This window comes from Temnothorax longispinosus, chromosome 1 (genome assembly GCF_030848805.1).
Source record: "Temnothorax longispinosus isolate EJ_2023e chromosome 1, Tlon_JGU_v1, whole genome shotgun sequence".
Taxonomy (NCBI): Eukaryota; Metazoa; Arthropoda; class Insecta; order Hymenoptera; family Formicidae; genus Temnothorax; species Temnothorax longispinosus.
In genome coordinates, this window is record NC_092358.1 from 23,358,904 (window position 1) to 23,373,438 (window position 14,535).

General features: G+C 34.9%; 2 protein-coding genes across 8 annotated transcripts; both read right to left on the minus strand.

The window, feature by feature from the left end:
• Positions 1–42: 42 nt before the first annotated feature.
• LOC139818814 (odorant receptor 10-like) lies at positions 43–6,092 on the minus strand. Of its 3 annotated transcripts, none has more exons than XM_071787794.1 (7): positions 5,792–6,092; positions 3,159–5,443; positions 2,366–2,717; positions 1,474–1,701; positions 1,261–1,389; positions 553–708; positions 43–273 (listed from the first exon to the last, which is right to left on the minus strand). In XM_071787794.1, exons 2-7 carry the CDS (start codon positions 3,434–3,436, stop codon positions 223–225), a joined length of 1,194 nt encoding a protein of 397 aa, XP_071643895.1. In that variant the 5' UTR covers positions 3,437–5,443; positions 5,792–6,092; the 3' UTR covers positions 43–222. The 3 variants fall into 3 exon arrangements, with proteins under 3 accessions (XP_071643895.1, XP_071643885.1, XP_071643904.1); XM_071787784.1 differs by lacking the exon at positions 5,792–6,092 and having other exon boundaries at positions 3,159–4,485; positions 4,726–4,815; XM_071787803.1 differs by lacking the exons at positions 43–273; positions 5,792–6,092 and having other exon boundaries at positions 570–708; positions 1,247–1,389; positions 3,159–5,081.
• LOC139819085 (odorant receptor 13a-like) lies at positions 3,609–14,253 on the minus strand. Of its 5 annotated transcripts, XM_071788287.1 has the most exons (7): positions 14,002–14,253; positions 13,281–13,608; positions 10,382–10,615; positions 9,567–9,680; positions 9,214–9,369; positions 8,873–8,921; positions 3,609–8,709 (listed from the first exon to the last, which is right to left on the minus strand). In XM_071788287.1, the coding sequence occupies exons 1-6, from the start codon at positions 14,250–14,252 to the stop codon at positions 8,916–8,918; spliced, it is 1,089 nt and encodes a 362-aa protein (XP_071644388.1). In that variant the 5' UTR covers position 14,253; the 3' UTR covers positions 3,609–8,709; positions 8,873–8,915. The 5 variants fall into 5 exon arrangements, with proteins under 5 accessions (XP_071644388.1, XP_071644366.1, XP_071644375.1 ...); XM_071788265.1 differs by lacking the exon at positions 8,873–8,921 and having other exon boundaries at positions 3,609–6,024; XM_071788274.1 differs by lacking the exon at positions 8,873–8,921.
• Between the last annotated feature and the right edge of the window lie 282 nt (positions 14,254–14,535).

The window sequence follows — 14,535 nt, forward strand, 5'->3', positions numbered from 1 at the left end:
TAAAAGAAAATATATAGATTTAAATATATATGCAAATAGCAATCATGAAAACCTAAATACTTTATTATCAACTGCGGAAGGTAAATTGATACATTACATCTACATATAATTTGCATAAATATTATCGGCTCATCACAGATATCGACAAGAACCGATAGAAAAGTCATAATATCTTTAGCACCACGTAATGGCCGTCTAGACACGATGGCTGGTCCTCAAACTTCAATACATTGCGTGCAATACTGATATGTACGAAACAGAGGCCTTTAAAATCTAGAAAAATTATATCAAATAATAATATAATTTAAAAAAAAAAACAAGAAAATATAAATTCATAAATAAATAAGTGTATAAATATAAATCAAATTTTTTTATAAAAACATGTCAATTAAAAGTTTTATAAAATCTCTTAGTGATTAAAGTGAATCGTGATCATTTGCAATAATGTCCGTTAATAAATTAAATAGTGTTGACCCAATAAATTAATAAATTAAGTGTTGACCCATCAAGAGCAGAATTTTATTAACAAAAAATTTAGTGCTGAAATCTTACGCTCGTGAATCCCTCTAACGACAGGTCCATGATCTTTCCGGCGGTAATGGTAAGCCTTCTTTGTGATCTCAATATTATAAGTAGAACGAACTTGCTCTCATCAGGTTTAAAGTCGTACCAGATTGATTTGTACGCCGCGTCGCCGATCATTTTGCTCTAAAGAAGAATGTCGCAAAAATGGCGTGCTATCAATATGATAAATGAGTAAATTGACATAAAAACTTCGTTTATACTATAAAAGAAATAACAGTTCAGACGGAGTTTCATTATACAGAAGTTATCATATACTTGAATTATCATGCTTTCTCACCAAGTAATTACGGTATTGTATCATTGACATTAATCTAAATAATTATGATTAAAATAATATAAGTAATGATTATTTAAAAAATTGTAATTTTTTGCATAAAAACAGGGCTTCTTTTCTAAAGAAACTCGTATATGACACAATATTGTATTATACAAACTCATATAATTATTGTCGGTGTATTGCAACACATTTACATTAAAAACAAAAAATCTTTTAATTATTTGTTCACATTAAAAAGAAATGGAAAAAGAATATGTAACTTCTCGTTTCAATAGTTGCGTTCTTCATGACGAAAATACAATTGCATTTTTTTTTTAAATTAACACACAATGTATGGCCGAATCGCATAAATTGACGTTTCTACAGTGACTCAAGAGTAAAGACCTCATTGTTCCGACCTTGGCACTGAGATATTCTCCGCAATAGCAGAAGGTAAACGCCTCTACCGCAGCAGCCACGTAAAACACTATAGCTTTTATTAATGCCGCGCTATCGATTGTATCCGAGTCTTGCATCGTATTGATCGACTGCAACATCGAATTGCAATATAAATCACTAACTGCTGCAAAACACAAATCGTTTCTTGCGCACTTTGACGAGGGATTACATACCGTTATGACCGTGAATCCTACGCAACAGGTCAGTAATGTGCTCGACAAGAATTGAATTAGCGCTATATAAGAGAAGATTCTTTCGATTTTATTCGAAAAGATGATGATCCTCTGATGCTTGCCGATCAATGCCTTCATAGAGAAACTTAGCTGTTCATTGTTCTTCACGGGACATATATCCCTCAATGCGTCACACAAAATCTCTATTTGACCACTCGTATGAAGAATCTGAAAAAACGTACATTCTATAAAATCACGTAATATAAATAAAAAAATATTTTACCCTCATCAAATGTAACAGTTGCTAACTATTGGTATATAAAATAAATTATGTATATTATTACACAGGACAAAGTGTAACATGAGATGTTTCATGGTTTAAAAAAAACCTTAAAACAAGAAAAAAATTCAGAGGGATAATGTCCATTTTGAATTTATTTTACAATATTACAGCCGTCTGTGTGAGCCTAATTATTAAAAGTACGAGAAGCTATAGATTATAAAATTAATATACATATACAAACTCTGGATAATTCGCTAGCAATTATATTTTACATACTGACAAAGAATATTAGTGTTTTAAAGTCCTTTCTTTATATAGATTAAGATTATTCTGAATATATTTCCATATGTTACAATATGAATATATTACAAAATCTAAAAAAAATTAGAAAAATGTCTTCTTTTTCAATAAAAAAAAATGGAAGAAGTATCAGTGTCATGATAATCGACTATTTCGAATATTGTCATCTTTAGCAGTATATACATAGCATATTGCTAACAGATAAAAATACAGTGTCTCATGAAAACTAATTGCCATTATGCGACATCGCCTAGTAGATTTAGCTTAAAGATATCGAGAGAAAATTCTTCTTTTATAGATCGCACTCACTAACGTAACGAGCAGAGAATTAAGTACGCCGGTTACAGTGGAAGATGCCAGTTGATGAAGGAATTCCAGACACATAACGAGCTCGTACAGCGGCGATTCGTTACACTGCATTGGGAGCTGCAGTTGCAGCGTAAACGCGCGAACAGGCGTCTCGATTCCGTCGGCATCGTAATCATCGGTATGGGATGCAAGTACCTCGATGCCGAAACAACATGCCGCTGCTGAATGAAGCCCGATGATCACGTTAGAGATGCGTCGCGACAAGTTCGTCTTGCTCGTCATGATGTGCATTTCGTCGTTGGTGGCTTTCTTCCAGTCTGCAGCCATCGCAGCTAGAGCGTCGTAAAATATACTGCGGCAGTTTACTCTATCTGGGTGTATTGGATAAACAATTCACACTAAGATGGGAACACAATAAGATGGATGGGTTTTGGGAAGGAAGCAGGCCTCATCTTTCAAGGTACATTGAACGATAAATATAGTAATATGTATGTATAAAATTGAATTAAAATATTAGTAAATATAGCTTTATCTTTCGACTGTACTTAAGTATTATTGCAAGATGGCGATATTTGTATTTTCTAAACTGAGTAACAAGACTAAAGACAGACAGATTTAAGTTTGGATCATATAAATTCATTGTTTCTTCTTTCATTATTGAAAATTGAGACCATTATTGAAAAATAGGTAGAGAAAGATGTAAGATTGCTGTAAGAATCGTGGCTTTCAGGAACGATTTATATTTAAAAAAACTCAATTTCTATCTTCAACTGCGTGAGAAATGTTCTCTTACCGAGTATTAAACCATAAAATAATCAGTTTCAGAGACATCACGGTATACTCGATGGTGACACTTAAACTTTCCATCAAGTACGACATGTCGTCAGTTCTGAAGTGGATAACGAGCCACCAGTACTGATAAGTCTGCACTACGCCGATGGTCAATATCCAAAGGCACCGAAACAACAGCGCGCATGGCGTATTAGGCCAAAATCCGATAATTCGAAGACCGATTTGCACCGAAAGAGAAATAGCTGTGCTTATACCCGTCATTCTATCGCGTTGTAACATCTTACAATTTTATACCTATATACCGTTATACCAATTTGTATCCACTGCTACGTAAAATTTGACCAGAATTTCGACATTTGCGTTATTATATCTGCGAAAATGTAACTCAAGGTACTTTTCGGTACCTGCTAACGTCGTAAAGTCACGGGTTAATACCAAAAGGCTGCGTATGATTTTAAAACGACTCTAGAGCGGCAAGTTGATCACGCAAGGGTCGCTGACTAAACGCAGCGAGGTAATCACCGATCAATTGCGACCAACTGGAAACAAAAGTTACGGCAATTTGCATGGAACAGAGGGGATTAAAATTGCAACAATCGAGAAATGATTGCGACCGCAGCGCGTAATGGCTGTCTTATTCTATCGTAAAAAAAATGTCGCAGATGGGACAAATTAGTTGCTTGAAAAATGCAAGAGACGGCTTTTCTACTTACGATCTGCGCAGGAGCGAGCGCGGTTCTAGAATAATGGCTCTTTCAAGAAAGGCATTAAATATACTGAAAAACGTAAAACGAACATCGAGATAAAAATGAACGAAAATGTGACGGGCAATATATTGTACGGTCATATTTCTGTAGACGCGTTTCGCGTTTCTTTTGTACTAAAGAGTATTTAGAGTGCAAAATGTTCATACCCGATTTTTTATTAAAAGTCATCTGTCATATTATACAAAAATATTTAATTGACCAAACAATTTCGCGCGATTTTTTGTCAAAAAACTTTGAAATATATATTTTTTAAGGCCTCAAAAGATCAAAGTTTCTTTTTCATTACAAAGTGTTCTGCAATGACTAGAAGTGATAATTTTCAGTGATGGTGCAATGTCAGGATGAAGGTGCAATAGAAGATCTCAATTCAGCTGTCTAAGTTTGCGCTGAGTTTACATCAAAGTGTAAGGTCTAGCGTTATCGTGGTGATAAACAATGGCCTTCTGATTGCCCGAATGCTTCTCCTGTAGATTGTTTCTTTCAAATTATCTAACTGTTAACGGTATATACTTTTCGAAATGAATCTGCCTTACAACCCCACCAAACAGATAGCGTCACCTTCTGAGAGTGCAAACCAGCTTTTAGTATAGATTTATTTCTTTTCTTTCCAAGTCTGTTTGAGACAAACTGAATTATTCCGGAACTGTAGAATCCATTTTCCATCATTAATCGCTCCAAAAGTGAAACTTTAACAAGTCTCTCGAGCAAGAAATTATGCCGCAAAGACTCGATTTACTTTAGTCAGCGTATAATATCAAGATAAGAATTTTATTAACGGAAAATTCAGTGTTGGAATCTTACGTTCGTAAATCCTTCTAGCGACAGGTCCATAATCTTTCCGGTTATAATAGTAAGCCTCCTTTGTGATCTCAGTATCATAAACAGAACGAGTATCATATTGCGAACGAAACTCGTTGGGTTTGAAGTCATATCAGATTGAATTATACGCCGCATCGCCGATCATTTTGCTCTGAAAAATGTTGTGTTGTCAATGAGATAAGTGACTAAATTGACTTCGTTTATACTATAAAAAAAGCAACAATTCAAGCGTAATATGAGTACAGTACATACGGAAGACATCATATGCTTCAATTATTTAAAACTATATACATATATTTGCCAAATAATTACGGAATTATTGGTATTAATTAAATTAATTATCATTTAAACAATATACGTATTAATCATTTTAATAATTATTACTTAATATGTAAAAACAGGACTTCTTTTTTTTTTAAATAACATGTATAATTATTATTGTGGATGTATTGCAACACATTCATATTATAAGAAAAAAGAAGATTTAACTTCTCGATTAAACAGTTATGCATTCTCCATGATAAAATTGTCATTTAATATCACCATACAACTTATCATTTATTTAATATCGTCAAACAATGTATGACTGAATCACGTATGTAAATTGACATCTCTACAATGCAAGTCAAGCGTAAAGATTTCAATGTACTTCCGACCTTGGTACTAAGGTACTGCCCGTAAAAGCAGAAGACAAACGTCTCTATAAAACACAATAGTTTTCATTAATGCCGAGCTATCGATCATATTCGAATTGATTGCAATATAGAACTGCGATATATACTCCGTTCAACGAGAGATTGAGAGTAGATTGGACGAAAACTCGTCCGTCACGCGCAGGTTTCCCCCCACGGAAGACCTAGAAAGCCTTCCTCCACACTACCGACTACCGTGCCGTATACGAGCGCGCTACGCTCTCTCCACTGTGCCCGCCTATACGCAGAACCAATAGTCTCAATAGTCTCAATCTCTCGTTGAACGGAGTATAGATCGCTACCGCTGCAAGACACAGATCATTATTTCTTTCCAGTTTTGACGATCGATTACTTACTGTTACACTCATAAACTTTAAGCAGCAGATCACCAAAGTGCTCGACAAGAATTGGATTAGGACATGGATTATGTAACAAAAAATTCTTTCAATTTTGTCTAAAAAGATAATAATCTTTTAATGCCTGCCGATTAAGTTCCTTCATAATAGAAACAGTGAGACGTTGGTTCTTTTCAGAGGACATCCCTCAATGCGTCACACAAAATATCTATTTGACCGCTCGTATGAAGAATCTGAAAGCACACATTTTTAAAACCTTGTAATATAAATGGAAAAAGATTTCACACTATCGAAAATAAGTTGTAGGATGGTATAGAGTATAAATTATATATATTATTATATAGAACAAAGTGTAACACGTGAGAAATATTTCATATCATTGGAATCTTAAAATAAGAAGAAAAATCATATAAACAAATGTTCGATTTTAAATTGATTTTAAAATTAACTGCCGTTCCTTTGAAGCGCGCCTATTAGGCATAATATGCGAATAGTTATAGATAATAAAATTAAAATGTTTAATTTTTTATCAACATATAAAATATGTATAATTCGCTAGCAATTATACATATTTTATATGTTCATAAAAAATTGTTATTAAGTTTCTTTCTTCAGATTAAAATTCTACAAATATCTTTTCGTATTACAATATTATATATATTACAAAATCTAATTAAGTAAGTAAGGTAAGTAAGAAGAAAGTCTTCTTTTTGTATCTAAATATATCAGTGTCATATGACAATCCGAAGTTCGGATATCCATTGTTCTCTTTCACATTCAATAGTATATATGCTAAAATAAACATATTACTAATAAATAAGTACAGTGTCGTAAAAGATACAGTAACTGCCGTCACACAATATCGTCTGGTTAGATAGATATAGCCTAAAGATATAAAGAAACAATTTTTCTTTCGCAGATTGCACTCATTAACGCATAACGTGTCGATCAGAGAGTTCAGTATACCGATCATGGCGGAAAATACCAATTGATGAAGAAACTCCAGACACATAACGAGCTCGTACCACGGCGACTCGTTGCATCCGAATGGGAGCTGTAGCTTCAATGTAAACTCACGAACGGGCGCCGGGCGTCTCGATTCCATCGACGTCGTAATTATTGGTCTGAAATACGAGCACGCCAAAACTATAGAAAAACGCAGCTCCTCTGAAGCCCGATTATCATGTTGGAGAAGCATCACTACAGATTTGCCTTAGTCGTCATTGTCTGAATTTTGTGAATGGCGAAATTCCCTCCAGTCTGCAGTCATCGCAGCTAGAACGTTGTAAAATATACTGTGGTAGTTTATTCTATCCAAATGTATATAAGGATAAACAATTCGCACTAAGATAGGAACACAATAAGATGGAAAAGAATGGCTCCCAGGAAGGGAGCAAGTCTGATTTTTTAGTGTACATTTAATAATAAATATATAAAATATACAGCGGTAAACATAGCTTTACGTAAAAATCGATTGCACTTGAATATTATCGCAATAAAATGGCAATGTTATATAAACAATATAATCAACAAACCAATCTAAACTAAAAACAATCGCAAATAAATTTGAATAAAATACACTGCATCTTCTTTATTATATATCTTGATTTTATTAAATAAATAAAACTTTTGTTGAAAATTAGATAGAAGAAGACGCAAGATCTTAACTTAAGAAAAAAAAGTATTGCTGTGAGAATCGTGGCTTTCAGGAATGATCTATATCAAATAAACTCGGTTTCCATCTTTGACTGCGTGAGAAATATTCTCTTACCGGCTATTTGACCACAAAATAATCAGTTTCAGTGACATTATTACACTGTATTCCATGGTGACACTTAACCGTCCATCAGATGCGACATGTCGTCGGTTAAGTGAATAACCCAGCCGGAACGCCGACGTCTATAGACGTCGAATTAACATCTTATAGATGTCGATTCGACATCTATCGAGATCTATAGACGTCGAAAAGACGCTAGCATTCTGGAACGACCCACTAGTACTGGCAAAGTATGCACTACGCCAGTGGTCAGTATCCAAACATCCCGAAACAATATACGGCGCATATGCCAAATCCCAACAATTCGAAAACCGATTTGCACCGAAAGACCAACAGTGCTCGTCATTTTATCACGTCGTGACATTTTATACCAAAGTATACCAATACCGATATAACAATTTATACCCACATAAGATTTAGCAGACAATTATTCGACACTTGCGTTATCCGAAATGTAACTTAGAGTATTCGACTATTAACGTCGTAAAGTCGGATCACAATGCCAATGGCTGCGTATGATTTTAAAACGACTGTAGAGCGGTAAGTTGATCACGCAAGGGTCGCCGAGTAAACGTAGCCATAGAAGTAATCACCGATCAATTGCAACCAACTGAAAACAAGTGTTCTGGTGGTTTACACGGGACAAAGGGGATTAAAATTGCAACAATTGAGCGATGATTATGAGCGCATAATCGCACAATGTGTACAATGATTGCCTTATTTTGTCGTAAAAAATGTCTCCGAGACAAATTGGTTACTTGAATAATGTAAAAAACAGCTTTTCTACCTATGCTTCATGGTAGCGATCAAGCTCGGGTCTGGAATAATGGCTCTTTGAAGAAACGTAAAAATACGGCAGAGAAAACGTTCTGAGATAATAAATCATATATAATATAACTATATTAATAAGATTTCTCTCTCATCTGTGTCACAGGATCAACTATACGATATCATAATAAAAGCAAACAATTTATATTTCTTTGTATCCACGATGTGCGTTATTAAATTGTTACAATCAATTTATATAAAGAAATAAATAATATTTTGACTTTCTCACAGCGTGTATACACAGTTCTAAGCTTCTTCGACATCAATACATTGCGTATAAAACAGATATGTACGACGCGGATGCTTTCAAACTCTGAAAAATTAAGTAATATGGAATATATCAGTGCAATAAGTCTGTGCAAATAGATCGATAAAACAGTACTATCATTGCAAACGATATGAATAATATAAATTATGTATAATATTTATCATCTTAACAGTAATTATACATATAGCATGAAAAAAGTGCGAGATACCAAAAGTTGCTTTCACATAATATGCGGTCAGCTGTATTGTATCCTAAAACTATTGTTTTGTTTAAAATGGTATTAAATCTGTTTTACATTATATTCACACATTTAATGAGAAATACAAATAAGAAATGCAAATGGCTAATTTTGATCCCACGATCAAACGTGTATTATAAGATAAATGAGATGTTAAACATAAAGTATAAAATATAATTCTTATCATTCTCTCTTTTCATAGTAAAAACGATATAATATAAACACCTAATATATATTACAATATGTCTATTCTTAACTTATATGTAGCTATGAGAAAAGTCCACAATTTCATCAATTTATTGAAATCTTACGTTCGTGAATCCTTCCAGTGATAAATCCATAAATTTTCCCGCAGTGATCGTCAGCCGTCTTTGCGATCTCATTATCACAAACAGCAAAATGCGACAATCTCGAGGCTTGAAAGTATACCAAACAGATTTATATACAGCGTCGCCGATCGTTTTGCTCTAAAATACGAATGTGGACAAAAGTGGATGTAGAAAAACGAGATGTTGTCCTTGTCACGTATGACGCGGTGCTTCATTTTTACATGAGCAATCTCTCCGAAACGATCCAATCTTTTATAACACAACGTAGTGATCTTTTTTAACAACCTGACACGAAAAAAGAAAAAATTGACAAAAATGATTTCGGGGGTACTCACCTTATTACTCAGATATTCGCCAGCGAAACAAAAGATAAACGCTTCCAAAGTGATAGCGATGTAAAAAAACAGGGTCTTCACTAACATCCTGACGCCTTCATCTGTACCCAATGACTGCAAGTCCAGAAAAGAGTCAGAAAGAAAGTTCGACGTGTTTGCTGTAAAGCAGAGATCTCAGACGCGCGGGCAGCAAGCGGTCATCTCCCACTATCGTGCCAACATTGCCAACTCGCGAGGGTCGCAATGGGCCTTGTATGAAGGATAAAAGAAAAGAGATCGAGGATATCCGGTCAGACTTATTGCTTTTCGAGATGGAGAGATGAATCTTCAAAGAGCTCGAAATCATGCCAATACGTTCACATAGAAATCTTTTTACTTGCTTTCTGCCTGCGGCGAGGTATATAATGGCGATTCGTGTCTACCGTGGGGTTTGAATGAATTAACATGAGTGTGTGAATCTGAGACCGCTGCCATTTCGAATACCATATGAAGTGCTCGAAGCAAAAACATGTGTAGCACATAAAACGTAAGTAACTTATAATACCGTAAGTATCGTAAGTAACATATAAATAACTGTACGTCTAGAAATAAGATTAAAAGTTTATATTGTCATTTGTTTCCGATCAGATGTTCCACGTACCTGTGCAATGTGCAAGTGTATGCATCACGTCATTTATCATCTTCAGATATAATATGCATAACTTTTATAAAGCACAATAATTAGTACGGTGGAAAAATTACAAAGTATGTACGACACTTAAAAATCAAAATTTTTTTTAACAAAACGTTTGCGTTTGCAGATCTCGGATACTCACGGTTACTATGAGGAACCCGATGCAACATATAATCACCGTATTCGACAAAAATTGCATCAGCGCGATGTCAGAGAAAAGACTCTCGATGTTCTCCGAAAAAGTGATAATCTTATGATGCTTATTGATTAAGGATCTTACAATGGCAGAAGGTAAATCATATTCGTTATCCTTATTAGGGCAAATCCCTTCCACTTCCTGTTGCATAAGGTCTATTTGCCCCCCAATGTGCAGCATCTGTATATTATTAGTAAAATAAACGTTATAATTATTCAGTTACATGGCTGCTAAACAAAAGTATTTCGACTGTGTCAATAATATTGCATAAAAACAATCTTTAGTCATTTATATAACTTAGACATTACTATAAAATATAGCATATGTATGAAAGAAAGAACGGTTTTTGCGAAAATACGTAAATATTAAGCTAAATCCAGATGTAAAAATAATTATATTGGACCTTCTCTCTCTAAATAATTATATTAAACGCTCAAGCTGGTTGTTTGAGAATGTCAAAACTTACAGTATTAGCATCATGTTTAATAATCCTATAATTAGCAAAAACGTAATTATTTTGATGGTCCAACATCATTATTTTCAGATCTGTATACGTATCTGGCCCAATTTTTATATATTTTTATTCTTTCCAGGAGACCATTCTTTCCGTGTATATTTATCAAATAAGAAAAAATAGTTAATAAGTATAAACATTTTGACCGATAAGTGATTCTCACAAATAAATAAGGCCGAATTGATAAAGACATTCATCTACCATTGAAGGGAGGTCCAGGTTCGAACCTTGGTTGGAGTGATATTTTTTACAGTAAATTTTTTACATAGTGATTTAAAAGGATGCTTTTTAAGTGTCAAAAAGTTAATTCGATTATCGATTTAAGTATGTTAAATTTACTTTCTAACTGTGTTTCAAGACAGACAAATGATCAACTCGTAATTTAAGGATAAAACGTGTATACAAACATTATTAGGCTATAATAAATCAACCCGACCGAAAACGGCATATTTCTATTTATTTGTGACAAAAAATTTCTGCTAAATAAAGTGCGATGTACAATTTGTCCCGCAGGTACCTGCAATATATGCAAACCTGCACATGGCCTAAAAAAGGGAGAAACAGATGGCCACGCTGACCGTTTCAAACTCTTTTTCAGGTACTAACGTCGTCAAAATAAATGGAAACGCCAGCCGGCCCACGGTAAACCATTCAAACGAAGCAAAATGTGGTTGCAAGGTCTTGTTCACCTCGCGATATGGGGAGGAATATGGGGAGTAAAGGGACATGAAGCAACCGGGAAAGAGGGACCACCCCTCCCAAGCATGGAAACCAATGTGGAGCCGACGTTACGTTCGCATGCGCATAGATCTTTAGATCGAAAGCGTAAACGACGCGAGCCTGATAAACTCGAAAGAGGGGATAAGATTGAGATCTGCGCCGGCCTGCGGGCATCGATCGCTCCTAACTCCTAGCGATCGAGAATCTGTCTCGGAACGTTTCACGTATGACACGTGTGTTACCTGCGTCTGGGTTTTGTGCCATTTAGCTTCTGTTTTGCTATCTTTCGTGCAATTTACTTTTTCTTAAACCAGTGCTTTCTTTACATTCGTACGTCGCGCATAAATCGCGATCTAAATAACAAATACAATATTGTGTTGATTTTTTTGCTTTTGATTAGTTTTATCTAGGAATTGTTTGTTCGTTTTCATTGATATTTTTATTACTCTTTAAAGAAACTAAAATACTGATTCATTTATTTTCTAATAATTAAATAAATCAATATTTTAGTTCGCAAAACAATAAGTTTACGATATAAGAGGAATGTATTATATGGTCTGATAAAAGTAAAACAAATCGCTTTAAATCAAACTTTAAACACAATTTTACATGTTGTTCAGTAAGCAACAAAGTGTTTTTTAATCTTGGCTCTTTCTCTCATATCAGACTCTGCATAATATTATTGACTTGATTCAATCTGTTCTTCAATTAAACGACATTATTTACTTCACTCGAATATATAAAACAAAACGTTCCACATTTTACAGTTTTGGAAAGTTCTTCTTTTTGACTTTCTGAGTTTTTTTATAATATCTTGAGCATATTTTTATCTTATATTACGTATTGTTCCTACAGATCATTTATATTCAACTGCTAAAAGTCTATAAGAGACGCCGCCACGCAATTATTTAACAATTTCTCTTTTTTCTGTTTCTTGCGAAATTGATCTCATTGTAAATGTGGAAGAAGTGAAGCACAAAAATATTATAAAAGTACACAATAACGGAAAAAATAATAAATAGTTACTATATTTGCACTACGCATTGACAGAATTTAGACAGCTAAATTAAATCACAATAACAAATGAATTTTTAATAAGATAGAAATTGAAAGTCACAGAACTCATCAAGTATACTACGCGACAAATTATTTACGACTAACTGAATCGAAGAAAGCAATCGATGAAAAAATCCTTTCAGTCTCGACAATATCGGCTTTTTTTAGTATCGACATAACATATAAACAATCAAATGTCTATGATGTTATTAAAGATATCTTCGTTCAACTATGAACTGTTCAAAAGAAATTGATCGATTTGATCAGTTTCATGAATTATTGTATATATACACAATATCTACATGCACAATATTTGTAATATTTATTATCGTAAAATCTTTGTCTATTAAATCTTCCAGTAGAAATATCTTTTTATCTATATAACGACGCATTTTTACGTTACAGAGAGGATAAGAGGGATTTTTATTAAGAATAAGAGAAATTGCTTCTTTTTGTCATTAAGAATTACTCATGCATTACAAAATTATAGAAACAATATTGCAGTGCGTTGAAACACAGCAAGAAAAATTGCAGACGCTGTCGATCGCAACTCACCAACGTAACCATTAATGCGTCGAGCATGCCTATGGCGGAGGCGATCGCCATTAACTGAACAAATTGCACGCACACCACAATCTCGTAGATTGGCGATTCGCAGAATGCGAAGGGCAGTTCCATTTTTATAAGCAACTCTCGACAATCGTCGTCAGTCTGCTTGCGAAAGTTGACGGACGCGGTGCTGTAAAGCAACACCGCCGTCGAATAAACACCGATGGTCAATTTTGAGCAGCGATGCGCGAGGACCGCCTTGTCGATCATGGCGTACATGTTGGAATACTCGCGCCAGTCGTTGGACATCGCTGTCAGGAGATCGTTGAATATTCTGCAATGCAACACTTCGCAACGCGACGCAACACTGATCTACATTCGCGGAAAAATGCGCTCCTCCAGCTCGCGAGAGAAGGGAAACGACGAAGTCGATTGCCAAGCTCTTTCCTCTTCATCAAAGACAGAAGTTTCTGACTATTAAGTGTTTCTGAATAGCTGCACTGTATTACTGATTAATGCAAAGTAAAAAAAAATCGTAACATTTACATTATTTTTACAGCACAAGACATTTTTCAGACAGCCCGACTAGGCATTAATTTAGTGACACTTTGAGATAATCTTGCTTGGCAATCAACGTATTTCATATATTATTATTATTATCTTCAATTCTTAAGGATTAATTTAACATGAAAATACGACGAATTTTTATTTATAAGTAGCACATTACCGGTTATTGGCCCACAGGACAATCAGCTTAAAGAAGAGGAGACTGTACGGCAAGGTGGTGCTTAAACTGTCTATCAGATTCGGCAATTCTTCGGCGCTGAAGTGCGTCAGAAGATAATGATACTGGAAGATCAACCCTGTTCCCATCACCAGTGTCCAAAGCAGTCTGAAGAAAATCGAGGAATTTGGCCATATCCCAGTAAGACGGAGGCCGATTTCGACCGGTCGACTGACAGTGCTGATCGGTATCATTGCGCGTAAAATTCCACGTTTTCTTTTTTTTTCACTCTGTTAACGAAGCAGAACGAAACGGACGTAAGTTCCTGACGAGAGGCTTCCGTACGATCGCTGCACGTACTCGCTGAAGGATAAGCTTCAAGATATTAACATAAAGAGCAGATACGGCCCCACCTTAACGGCCGCCGACCAATCGCGAACGCTAGACGTGTATTTTCGTGGTGTGCTTAGAAATGCAGAAAGAAAAAGTTACAACGATCGAATGATGATTGCAGGTCTCGAACGAGCGAAGAATCGA

What these genes read in the sequence shown, in the direction of transcription:
- LOC139818814 (XM_071787794.1), bottom strand. Translation starts at nt 3,436, where the DNA reads ATGTTACAACGCGATAGAATGACGGGTATAAGCACAGCTATTTCTCTT. An exon ending in ATTCTCTGCTCGTTACGTTA is followed by an intron (nt 1,702 to 2,365) that starts GTGAGTGCGATC and finishes ACGTTTTTTCAG; the next exon opens with ATTCTTCATACGAGTGGTCA. An exon ending in GAGAATATCTCAGTGCCAAG is followed by an intron (nt 709 to 1,260) that starts GTCGGAACAATG and finishes ATTCTTCTTTAG; the next exon opens with AGCAAAATGATCGGCGACGC.
- LOC139819085 (XM_071788265.1), bottom strand. Translation starts at nt 14,252, where the DNA reads ATGATACCGATCAGCACTGTCAGTCGACCGGTCGAAATCGGCCTCCGT. An exon ending in ACGCATTAATGGTTACGTTG is followed by an intron (nt 10,616 to 13,280) that starts GTGAGTTGCGAT and finishes AATAATATACAG; the next exon opens with ATGCTGCACATTGGGGGGCA. An exon ending in GCGAATATCTGAGTAATAAG is followed by an intron (nt 9,370 to 9,566) that starts GTGAGTACCCCC and finishes TTCGTATTTTAG; the next exon opens with AGCAAAACGATCGGCGACGC.